The sequence below is a fragment of the Pleurodeles waltl genome, chromosome 6, assembly GCF_031143425.1.
Source record: "Pleurodeles waltl isolate 20211129_DDA chromosome 6, aPleWal1.hap1.20221129, whole genome shotgun sequence".
NCBI lineage: Eukaryota > Metazoa > Chordata > Amphibia > Caudata > Salamandridae > Pleurodeles > Pleurodeles waltl.
In genome coordinates, this window is record NC_090445.1 from 1,670,270,302 (window position 1) to 1,670,283,465 (window position 13,164).

Genomic DNA, 13,164 nt, shown 5'->3' on the forward strand with positions numbered 1-13,164 from the left:
TTTTATTTGCTATAATTTCTATGCGGAAAGTCATTGATATGCAAGTCCTAAGTGCATTTAAAAGTCGTATTGTGCGCACACCCACAATTGATGTCCTCACTATTTTCCCCTTTGTAATGTAGACTTCTTTCTGCACATTCCTCTCCTTTTTGAATTTTCTCAAGTGCCAGACTGGATCTGGAAACCTCTGCAATATCTCTCAAAATGCTGCCAGGTGGTGATGTCCGGATCCGTGCCGACTTTACACCGTCCTTGCATGTGGCGACACAGAGTTACATACAGGCACCGCCTTTTACACTGCCTTTAGTTCCTCTTTTTCTGCACTCTGCGATGCAGATTCAAAGCTCAATTTCTGAATTGGGCTCTTACCATATTTCTCTAAAACGTTTCTAAACAGTGGTTTGACGTGTTCACCCCAAAGACTACAGGTTTCAAGCCATGCCAAGACTGCCAAAAGCAGATGCCGGTCACTTTTCTATACTACATCTGCCTTTGGTTCTTTGAAACTAAGCATGACTCGAATTCCTGTGACAAATATTCTGTAATACACTTGAAGACCCTAAAGGCGTGCAGAGCCAATGGTTACGCTGCTGAGCATCCCGATCTTGTGCGGTATCCTCTAGTAAGTCTGTGATGAGGTCATAAGACAAATTGAAGCCTAAGCACAAGAAGTCAAACTAGGATTCACCCCCTCCACTCAAAATCACTCCACCCTCCCCCCCATCACTCCCATTCCAGGGTCACATCTTCTGACCCTTGCTTGATTTCAGTTCGAGTTCTGAAGCCTGTATTTTCCAGGCCATATTCAACAACACAGCAAGCTGAGGCCTTTCAAAGGGCCATGCTGCAGTTATTCAGTGTAGTTTTGGTCCCTCTGGTGTGCCTTCGGGCCCCATGGGTCTATTAGAGATTTCAGTCAGAATACCACTGGTAGCACCTTCCCTGGCACTTGCAGATCCTCTGGTTCTATCCCACGCCTCAGTGCTTCTGCCTCAGGCTTTGCCAGCTGTTCCCAGTTTGGCACAGGTCTCAACTCCCAGTTCTAGTGTGAAATCTAGAGCGAGTTCAGCTCTATCCTGTCCTATATTACGCCATACATTAACAAAATAGCAGCCTGTAGGTTTTGGATGAATACATGATTGCCGACTGCATCAACGCCTATATTACCAGAAGTTGGTGGATTTATCTGACTCTGACACTATCTAAGGGCTTGAACCAGTACCCCATAACGATGATGACTCGTGTCTGTTGCTCCCCCTGCCCCATCCTTACCCCCCCCCCCCCACCAAAAAAAAACCAGCACACACTGATGAAGACCAGTATTTGGATTTGCTGAAAGCTATAAGCTGGCCACTTAAGAAACTGGCCTTAATTCCCCTTTAGGAGTTCCAACTGTGGAGAGTGCCTCTTTTGCTGTGGTTGTACGGAGAGCTGCAGAGCATTTAATGAAGCCACTTCAAACCGCCTTTCTGTGGCATGGCGCAAACCTTGTTCAGTTTCTCCTATGAGCCGACCACTTGCCCAGTGCTAAAGGCCCACTCGCAGGGACCTTGCATTTCTGATTCATCACCTAAATCCAGAAAGCTTTATGGTGCACTCGTCCATGAGCACGGTTAATCCATGTTCCTTTCCCACAGCCGCCCTTGACATGGAGTCCGAATGAATTGAGTCTTTGGGCCAACATATGTTTTTTTATGCTAGTCTTGCAAATTGTGTTCAAGAACCAGAGGGCATCTTAGGTGATAGTCCATACGCTGGACATGGTGAGTGATGTTTTGCCTTTCCTTTCTGAGAATTACAGAAATGAATCTGTAAAGGCTGTGCACAGTGGCCATGATGTTACCATTTATAGCCTTCGGTCTGGCCTGCACACCACATATTATGTTGCTTGTGCCATGAACACCCTCATGATTATTCATCGCTATGCCTGAATGTGAGGCAAGAATTTGTTCTATAATATATATGTGTATACCACAGTCTTTAGTGAAAAGGTGTAGGCTCTACTGTAGAGCATTTTAAACATGCTGCTTTTCCCTTCTTGTCAGTTCCACCAGAAGTGCCAAAGGTTCTAGGACTAAAGAGATACTTTTCCTATTGACAGAGGCAGTCCTCACAACCCATCCAACAGGCTGCCCAGTCTTTTCATGGCTATAATGCAGAAAGGTGTGTTTGAGGTCGTAGCGTTAAGCAAGCCAAGTGTTCCTCTTCCTTCTCGTCTGCTGTAGCTGTATCAATGCAATCAAGGTGGCATCTGAGGAGGCGAGATGCAGCACAGAATCTTTTACTTCTGATTCTCAAGAAGGGCAGAGGGTAAGGCCAAGATTAGACCTCGGATTTTTGAATGCCTTCCAGTGAAAGGACAGATTCAAAATGCTGATACTGGCCCAGGTACTCTCAGCCTTGTTTCCCTGAAACTGGATTGTATCCTTGGACATACAGGACATGTACTTTCATGTGCCAGCCTTAAACTCCTACAGGCCTTGCTTCTAGTTTGTTGTCCGAATGGATCCTCACCAATTCACTATAATCCCCTTTGGCCGTATCTCAGCCCACTGGGTGTTCCCAAAAGTGATGTCACTGTTCTTCTTCGCAGGTGAGGGGTTCATGTATTTTCTTACCTTGATGGCTAGCTCTTAAAGGCAGTATCACCTGAGCTAGTCGTTGAACACCTGCAGACAATGGTTCTGTTGCTATCCAATTTTGGGTGCATTTTCAATTAACCAAAATACTGCTGGTCATGTGGGCTCTGCAGTAGAACCTTCAGCTGTATTTGGCTCAGTACTTTTGGGGTGGGGGCAGTCTGTTTGGGAGGGGGTAGGGGATGGGGACCGATATTGGACATCAATTGTGTTACAGAAGAGGTCACCATTTTCCTTGCCCTAGCCCGAGCTCACAATTGTGAATTGTGACCAGTGTGTCTGCCTTGGGCTGGTTGGGGGCCAACTGGAAAACATGGAGAGCAGAGGGCTCTGACCCCTGATCGAGCAGTGACATCAGTCTTCTGGAGTTGTATGCCATCCGATTGATTCTTAAGGCCTTTATGTCTTTCATAAAGGGCATGTTTCTCCAGCCCCTGTAGGACAACATCACCTTCGTGTGGTGTTGCAACAAATAGGACAGTGTGGGGGGTCTTGTTCGCTCTCTATTTTGCTTTCTCTTTCGCTTGAGGCTCTTTTGCTGTGGAGGAGACTGGTTCCTCAGGAGATTTCACTGCATCTTTGCCCAGGAGGGCATGCCTGTTGTAGATCTGTGTGTGTGTCCTCAGACAATGTGTATTGTCTGGCCTTTTGCACCTTGGAGTATCCTCCTCCTTGTTTCCTAGAAGGTACGTTCAACCTTTGGTGCGACTGAGACGTCTTTTAAGTGTTTCCACCGGTGCTGGTCACCCCACAGGTCCTAAGAACGTCAAGAGGTACCAAACATAGCTTATCCTCATAGTCTGGGATTGGGCCTAGAGAGCCTGTTATTCCATTTGGCAAAATCTGAGCATTTGCCCTCCATCTTCATCTCTCTCTTTGGAAGGATCTTCTGTTCCAGCCACAGGAGAACGTCCTGCATGCAAACTGTTGCAATCTACATCTACGTGTGTAGATTGAGCAGAACCAGTTAAGTGCCTTTGATCTACAATTGAAGGGGAGGGATGTGATCCTGGCTTTTCTCTGCCTGACCACCACATCCATCTATGCAGACTGTTGGGATGAATTTGTGACCTGGTGTGAAGACCAACAGGTCACCCTTGTTCACATCAAATTCTCTGACATACTTTTGTTTGTAGCACTGGCCATCACATTTCCCTATTAACTTATTCTTCTTGTTCGCCCTCTGTGATGTGTTTTTGCAAGGGGCCTGTATATGTTTCTGCCTGCACCATTTATTATGCTGCAGTGGTACTTTAATTTGGTTCTTACTTTATGTACACACCTTTTAAATTCATATTCCTTAGTGTGATTACTTCTGGATATCACTTCAGTGAACTGCAGGTGTTGTTTTATGAAGTCGCCAATGTCTGTCCTGACAAATTGGTGTTTCGGACTAGGACATCTTTTCTTCTCCCGTCACACTTATATATGGGGCGGTCCATCAGACTCTTTTTTTTTTTTTTTTTTTTTTTTCCCCCACTACATCATTAAAAAAAAAAGTGCCTTATTTTGGTAGGATTTTCTTTGTATCAAGCTCTGCTACATCTTGGCCAGGAAATATTGTCTTGAGGGCCTTTGAGCTTATTCCACCAGGGTGAAGGCTTCCACTGTGACCTGGGGTGTTTTTTTTTCCAGAGTTGACCACACTGCTAACTAACACGCTGCTACTAACTTTACCAGGTAGTACTGCATCGATTCTCCTGTCTGCAGGGAAGGCCGTTTGGCTCTCTTTTCCGGCAGAACTTTCTGGTGTGAAGTCCCATCCTTGGACCCACCAGTATTCGCTAGAAAGAGAGTTTCCAAAAGTAACTTGTTCTTCTGATGAATACTTCTTACCACAGATTCTTAACCTTTTGAATTGATACCAAAGCAGTACCTGCACAAAGATGGTGGGTTCTTTCATGCCAAACAAATTCTAAAATTACTATCTTTGGTACACAGATACTGAATCTACAGTAGAGCGTACCCTACACATGGTAGATGCAACAACCACTATTATAAAACCGATTTTGAAATTAGGATTGGACAATTTGATAACAGTTTGCATTAAAGCAAGCTGTTCACATGCTAACAGAAATTTCAGGTGAAACCACAACCGCATTTGAGCTGCAAAGGGAGACGGTTACTATTTTGGTCCAGGAAATAAACTGCTTGCTGAAATTGGTAAGACGGCAACATGGTATTTAGTCTAAACGTTCTTGAAAAAAAAATTACACAGCTATTCACGTGAGAAGATTACAAGCAAAATACTCCTTGTGATAAAAGTTGGATTGTTAGGTGGAGATGGGACCAAGTTTCAGTAATTGCAGGAAAATAACTTGTGAAGTTCGTAACGATCCTTTGTCTAGCCAGTAGAGAAGGAAATGGGTGTTTCCGTATTTAATTATACTTGAGACTACTCTGAAGGGACAGAACAAACCTGTGGGAGTGACGAGACCATGTGCAAAGGAGTCACAGCGATGAAATTGCACCTGGCCAGCACGTTCGCTGTATTTTTGGCGTTTTGAGTGTTCAGGCATCCTGCACAATTGTGGTACATATGATACAAGCAGTTGCAGTCTGTCCAGAAACTTCATCCATTGACAGAAAATTGGGACACAAGCCCTACTTATGGCACACCTTCATATGCTGGAGTAGCAGACAGAACAGTTGTAGATATTGGCAAGCTAAAAACTCAGCCAGATCTACAAAAAAAATAACTGTTGCAAGGCAGAGCGCTGTAATTCAAAAGTATGAGAGAACTTGTTATATAGCTCCAAAATTGAGCAGTCATACATGAATTGTCTGTCACCGGCCTGGTCTCGGCCCATGACATCACTAACACTGGAGCGGGTGTTCAGAGCATGTCCTTTGCACATAGCATACATACAGGGTGAGACTGTCCCACCCACCCTGGTGTCAACTTATAGCATACTGAGGTGAAAAGCCCATGTTTGGTTTTATATTCCCAGCTGAAGTGTGATAATCGTAATGTCCTGTTGTGCTAAAGCTGCAATTAAATCGGTTTTTTTCTTTATTAACTTTAAGAGCACTTTCTCTCAATAATTTTGCATTTCCCAAGCTCCCAACTAAGTGTGGTGGTTGACTATTTTTTTCTGTGCTATAAACTTATTTTCTGTGTTGCTCCATTCTTTGTGTATTTTATAATTATATTGTAACTAATATTGACAAAAAATGATAACATGAGATGAGGTCAACCTTTACACTTTGACACAGTCTGGCCATTTGAAGACTGAAAATTACCAATAATTTTTAACACATGTTTTATAAAAGAAAGGAGGTTTTTGAAAATAAACAAATCGTGTTGATACATTCATCATTGATGCAAGTTATTGACAGCAGGAAAGTAAATGGTTAAAGTGAACAAAGTAACAAGTTAATACAGGAAACTCGTTTTTTAAATTCATCATCCACTGTTCGTTCTGTTCCAAAGTGGATTTGTGGACAGTTTTACTTACGGACTCAAGAATGTGTCCTGGAAACACAGAATTTTGTAACACATTTATATGACTTGTCCGGGGTTTTAAGTCATCGTGTGAGTATTTACATGCCAACAGTGTGGATGTATGTAAGAAACAGTGACAGGAAATAACACAAGAGTTAATCCTCCCATCACAAGACAAGGCATCTGACACTTCTACACACAGATAGGAAAGAAGGAGTCGAGTTTGAATACAATTCACAAAAGCATTTTCTATACCTAGTTTCAGTTTAGCAGCACAAACCAACATTTGTAAAGGAAGATTCACATTCCAGGTTCTCAGAATCCAGACTGGCTGATATTTGCCCAGGCCAGGTGTAGTTTTTTTCTTCAGTCTTCTGGTGGGTCTGACTGTAAGCGTAGGTGAACACCTTTAAACTTGCACATGATTATTCCTCTCCCTCTTGTAGGCAATTTTGCATCTGTCAAAGGCAGGATAAATTTGTTTCTGATTACAAATGGGGATGGAATGCCGTAATATTAAATTGGGGTATTGATGAAGGGGTTGCTGCACTAGGAACAATATTTTCCCCAGGTCGGAGTCAAAAAGGTCACATCTGCAAAATCACATATGATGGCTCACACCTGCTGCTGTGGTGAGATTCTCTGAGTATTGCAGAATCTTTTGTGCATCCCTTAAACCTTGGGCCTAACGTCACAGTTGTCCTATCATAGCAAATGTCCCACTTTTCCCAGTTCCCTTTGTCATGTCATTCACTCCCATTAAGAGAACCAGCCATCGGTTTCTACTTCTAGTAGCTTACTCAAAAACAATTTGTGAAATATATATAGATTGTAACTTCAATCTTTTATTGAAATGATGCATTGAAAACAGCTTCTTGAGAAATACAGTATATCGTGTATGTTAATTATGAGCTGGCATATAGCCACTCTAAAGAGAATAGTGTAGAAGACAATCATTTAATATTCCTCAATGTAGTCACTGAAGATTTTGATCATAGTTTGTAATCAATTTCCTGACCACGCCCTTATTTCCCAATCAGCAAACTCTTCTCATGCTACACTTGTTTCCAAGCACTATTCTTCTATAAACTGTTTTAAGGAACCATTTATCAGTACATGCCCTTCCTGTTTTACTGATACATGTCACTCGGGGTCGCCCATAATACAGAAATAGGAGGCAAACAGAGCTCCTCCTCCCACCAGTGAACTACTGCCTGAACTGTGTGGTTTTTGCAGCACTTGTAGCGCCACACTACAACAGGCTGCTCTACTGCTCGAAACCTAGATTATAAGGAGTCTGTTAAAATGAGATGTATATAAATCCCTTGTTGAAAGAAAGTATGAATTACTGAAAAAATACCTGACTTAAGAAATTTAAAAAAATCATGTTTTTTGTAATGCATCTTACTTTTCAGTATAGAAATATAAAATAATGTGACTTATATTGCTCTAAAAATGCATTCCTTGTATGCTTGCAAAAGGTGTTTAGTACGAAACTTTTGGGTTGTGGCAGCACTAAATTGAATCATTTGATTTATTTGTTCTTTGGTGTAATCTCTCTGTACAAGAACAAGGAAGTAGAAACGAAAATGGATTAGAACTAAACCATCAGAATTTACATGCAAAAGGAAATTGACATCCATACAGTGAAGTAAAATCTACTAGGATACACATCTATTAGGGGGTAGGGCTTGATTCCAATGGGAGACGGCCCTTGGTAAACCCATATCAGCTAAGGATTGGACGGGCATGTGCAGCCTGACACAGACTCTCTCCTCTAATGGCAGACTCCACCTCAGACACCTTCAGCTCTTGCACCAGGCATATTACAACCCTGTTAAATTGCACCAGTACAAGCTACGAGCTCATGATGAAGGCGCTAGATACCATGGTGGAGGGCGGATGCTGATGTAATGCCCTTTGCTTGGTTTTGTTCCCCCGGTTGCGACCTAATGGCAAGCTGTCTTCACCACCCTCTTGCACATCAGACACCCACGTTTACATCCTTTGCATGTGCTGGTGCTATTTTGTCTTCCAGTGGAAATGTGGGATGTTAATAAATGGCTTTGTGCCTTTGGCGCTACTCCTCGCTATGTGTTGAGTTGCCTGCTCATGGGGCCGGAGGGCTTGTGCCCACTGTTCCAGACTAGTTGTTAGATATAGCATATTGCCTTGAACAGCTAACAGTTTACTGTTCAATGCTCCCGCCTCCCAGCAGACCCAAAGACATTTGGGGGCCATTCCAAGAATACCTGATGATGCAGACAACACCCACTCCTCTCTCGAATGCATTTACAGTTCATTAACCTGATTAAAGCACTGCTGTTAGTATTAACTCATTTATTACAATGATCTATGCACTCATTGCTCTTGTGCTGCGATTATGCTCCCTATGTAATAAGAATTGTAATGTGAGTGCTCCTGATTCTTCCTATAGCGCCCAATGGATTCCTATATTTTGACTGTATTGTGCATGACAACGCAGCTATTTCTTACTGTTATAATGGTTTTAACTTTCAAGCTACAAATAAAATTATACAAACACTATTAAGAGGTGAGATTTTATAAGGGGGCAGATGGTGAAGAAGGTCGGTTTAAGGGAGTAGAAAGAATAAGCAGCAAGGATGCTAAGAACAGGTGTTCTATATTTTATCGCTATTTAATGGGAAAAGATCTGAACCGGAAAGGCTCAGTGCAGCGCGAAGTTGGGGAGAGGGAAGAGATGTGCAAAACAACGTAAAGAATGTGAAGCACCACAATTTGATAAAAGAGGATTTGAATTAGGGAATAAAAGGTAATTACATTTAAAGCTGTACAGAAAAAGCAGAATTGGAGGTGAAAGGAGAAGAATTGTAATGAGAAGAGATCTAAGCTGAAGAGTGGCATTCGAAGCGGGTCAGAATAAAGGTGACCATGATGGAGGCCATTGGTAAGAGAGAACGCACAGAAACCTATATGAGAAGGAGCTATAGTCGAGGCAAACAAAAAAAGATGAGTGATAAAGATTCTGTCTTCATAAGTTGCACAAGCAAACTTCAAAACATTCAGGAATTTGCCTTTTCTCTCTGAAGCCAGAACCCGTTATGTTAACGATGGATGAGGACATGACGGTAGGCTGTGCTAATCCAACGTCAAAATCCCTTCCAATCACTTTCTTTTTACGCAGGGTTGGTTGTGCATTTTAATAACAGTTGTAGCACCAGGAAGTATTGTGATGCTAAAGGGTTCCTATGGCTCCTTGAGGTCCCCTAAAGCGCATTTGTTTTAAACTGGTGATAACATTGAAATTGTACCTGGATATGTGTCTCCAGTGTCTTGATTCATAGACCTGTAATGTATTCACAGTTAATGTTTCCCTACACTGCATTCCAGATTTCAGAAGCTGAAAAAGAGAACTTGCGGCAGCAACTTAGTGATAAAATCCAACTACTTAATCAGCTGCGCACAGAAGCCCAGGAACTAGAGCGGCAAATGGAAAGGCAGCGGGGAGAAATGGAAAAGAAGCAGGGGGAAATTGAAGAGTTGCAGTTGTTTTTAGAGTCTATGGATCCCAGAGACCCAAGACATGTAAGTAATTTCAGTCTTTATATTGTATGGTGTTTTTCTCTCTCCTTTTTTTTTTGCATTCCAGGTTCTGTTTCAGCTGCACAGTCTTTATTCCCAACATGGACTTTGCTGTAGTTTATGGCAAATATGGCCAGGCTCAGGATTCTGTTTCTGTGTCTGCATATGGATGGAGAAAACAAAACATAAGCTAAGACCTATAAGAAAGTAATCTGTGTTATAAGGGAAGTAACAAACACAAAAGAAAATCTGCAAAACATGTTCCAGTGTACCTTTCAGTCACTGCCTGCAAGATTTAAGCACCACTGGGAGCTTAAAGATAGTAAAATGTTTAATTACTTTTTTTTTGCTTTTCCCTGTTCTACTACTTTGCACCTGTCATTTACCCTGACACATTTCTTGCAGAGCTTCTTTGGAACTTAGAAATAGAGGTGAATCTAAATTTACATCTGTACACCTTGGCACCAGTGATTTTTCACTGATGTGATTTCAAAGTCTTCTTCTAAAGGCAGAGAGCAATGATTAAAATATTTTTAGAATTGGTTTTCAGGCTAGAGCACTTCCGTCAAATGTTTGAGTAATGACAATCTGTCACATTGCCAATACCATTGATAAACCACTTGTGTCGTTTCTTCATCATTGCATCAGAGATTATCGAAGACGGGCAAGAACCACACGGCAAATATACCACTGTGTTTTTAAATGTAGTTAATCAGGGCAGTGAATAAGATGAAAACTCATTTCATACATCTGATGCTCAGACATGATGGCAAATTAGAACATTACTGTGGCAGAAAGTTTCAGACTGAAAGCAGTAAAGACCTTGAGGAACATGGGTTAGATTGTAAACACTGAATCGGTGAGATGTGCAAAGTATAGATTGTCATTGCTCGAAAACATCCAGAAATAGTTTGATCCGTTTTTGCAGTGAGATTCCACATTGCCCACATGCTCAACTATGGATTGTGAAACTGTGCAATGAAGACAGTTGTTACCGAAGAACATCTGTCCAAAACACAATGCAGAGTAGTACAGGTATGCATCTATAGCATAGAAAGAAAAAGAATGATTCACTCACGGAGTCAGGACATTTATGCCTGATAGTGTATATCAGTATATTGGACGTCTAATGAATGGAGCATTATGGAAATTAAGCATATTTGTTTTCCCGACGGAATGATAGCTGTGATGGGCAAAGTTTTATACCAAAACAGAGTGCCACAAAGACCAACTAAAGCACCAAGACTCCATAAGGATGTATGAAACCGAATATATCTGAAACCTTTGGCAGCAGAGAGAGAGATTAAGTTGCAGTCTTCACTAAGGTCTTGTTCCCTCCTTTTTGCAGAGGTTCTTGGGTGAGGGGTATCCCATTCTTCAAGGTTTCATCTGCGGAAATGGAAGCTGGTGATTGTCATTGCACTGTAAAATTATGACTTCCAAGAAACAGGAGCAAGGTTTATAACATCAGTTGGAAAACACCTATAACAAAGCAAATCGCTAGTTTCCGGTGTTCTGTTATGTTTACTAATAGTGTATGGTTCAGATTAGCAGGTCTTTGTTTTCAGAAAGACTGTATTTGAATGAAGAACACCTTCACTGATATAAAGCTTGCATAATGCTTGTTTGAACAGCGAAAAATTCATTTACTATGCATGCATACACACATACGTACAAACATACATGCATCAAAGCAAACATATATATATATATATATATATTTATATATATATATATATATATATATATATATATATATATATATATATATATATATATATATATATATATATGTTCGATGGCATGTGTAGCTGCAGATACACATGCTTTGCACATCCCGGCATCTAGTGTTGGGCTCTGAGTGTTACAAGTTGTTTTTCTTCGAAGAAGTCTTTTCGAGTCATGAGATAGAGGGACTCCTCCCCTTTCGGCTCCATTGCGCATGGGTGTCGACTCCATTTTAGATTGTTTTCTTTCCGCCATCGGGTTCGGACGTGTTCCTTTTCGCTCCGCGTTTCGGTTCGGAAAGATAGTTAGAATCTCGGAAAATTCGATGGTATTGTTTGCATTCGGTATCGGGTTAGTTACAACAAATCGCCAACGAATTTTAAAGAGCTCTGGTGGCCCTTCGGGGTTTTCGATCCCCCGTTGGGGCCTGGTCGGCCCGACCACGTGTCTCTTCAAGGCTAATGGAACGGACCCCATTCCGCTTCTGCCCCAAATGTCACAACAAGTATCCTTATACAGATCAGCATCTGGTCTGTAACTTGTGTTTGTCTCCAGAACACAAAGAAGATACTTGTTAAGCCTGTCGAGCGTTTCGGTCGAGGAAGACCTTAAGAGACCGAAGAGCGAGATGACTACAGATGGCGTCGGCGCCAACAGGACAAAAACACTTGGAGGAGGAAGAAGAAACCTTCTCCATCGAGGATTCGGACTCGGACGAGGTCGATCCCGAACAGACGCCGAAAACCGTGAGTAAGACGTCGACACACAAAACTCACGGAAAAACCACTAAAGCCCAGGGGAAACCGCCAGCAGGTCATGGCTTAACCCGAAAAATAGGTGACCGATCATCTGCACCAAAAAAGGGCACGCATGTGTCGAAGACATCCGACTCCGGTCGAGATACCGGCACAGAGCAGACTCGACCCCGAGACAGCAGGTCAGAGCAAGTTCGGCACCGAGAGGGCGGCACCGAAACGAGTCGGCACCGAGAGACCGGAACGCCAAAAATTAAAGTGTTGTCGGAGCCGAAAAAGACAGCCGAAAAAGTTTCCATTCCGAAACATCTGGCCTCGGAACCGAAAACAGGTTCCTACACAGAGGAACAGGGACTGTCCTCACAAATGCAAGGACATAGGTTCGGACAAGAACTAGAGTCAATGGAGCCAGACTACACTCAGAGAAGGCTCCACATCCAAAATGACACAGGGAAGATAAGTACTCTTTCCCCAATTAGGATGAAAAGAAGACTTGCCTTTCAAGAAAAAGACAAGCAGCCACAGGCAAAGGTGGCAAGACAAGTAACACCGCCACCATCTCCACCACACTCAACGCACACATCACCGGTAGCCACTCCACCACTGATGCAGTCCCCAACTCATACTGGAATGAGTCAGGATGATCCCGACGCATGGGATCTTTATGATGCGCCAGTATCAGATAACAGCCCAGACTGTTATCCAGCGAGACAGTCGCCACCTGAGGACAGTACAGCCTACACACAGGTGGTGTCAAGAGCAGCGGCGTTTCATAATGTCACCCTGCATGCAGAGCCTATTGAGGATGATTTTTTATTTAAAACACTATCCTCCACACATAGCCAATACCAAAGTCTCCCTATGCCACCTGGAATGCTAAAACACTCCAAACAGGTGTTTCAGGAGTCTGTGAAGGGCAGGGCTATAACTCCAAGGGTGGAGAAGAAATACAAGCCACCGCCAACAGATCATGTATACATAACACAGCAATTAACACCAGACTCTGTGGTAGTAGGGGCAGTGCGCAATAAGG

General features: G+C 42.6%; 1 protein-coding gene across 2 annotated transcripts in view; it reads left to right on the plus strand.

Moving 5' to 3' along the window:
- The window catches only part of CNTRL (centriolin), a 579,099-nt gene that overhangs the window by 55,035 nt on the left and 510,900 nt on the right, over positions 1 to 13,164 (plus strand). For both annotated transcript variants that reach the window (XM_069241657.1, XM_069241658.1), the window contains exon 11: positions 9,457 to 9,651. In XM_069241657.1, the coding sequence (XP_069097758.1) occupies positions 9,457 to 9,651 (195 nt within the window). The remainder of the gene's footprint in view (positions 1 to 9,456; positions 9,652 to 13,164) is intronic.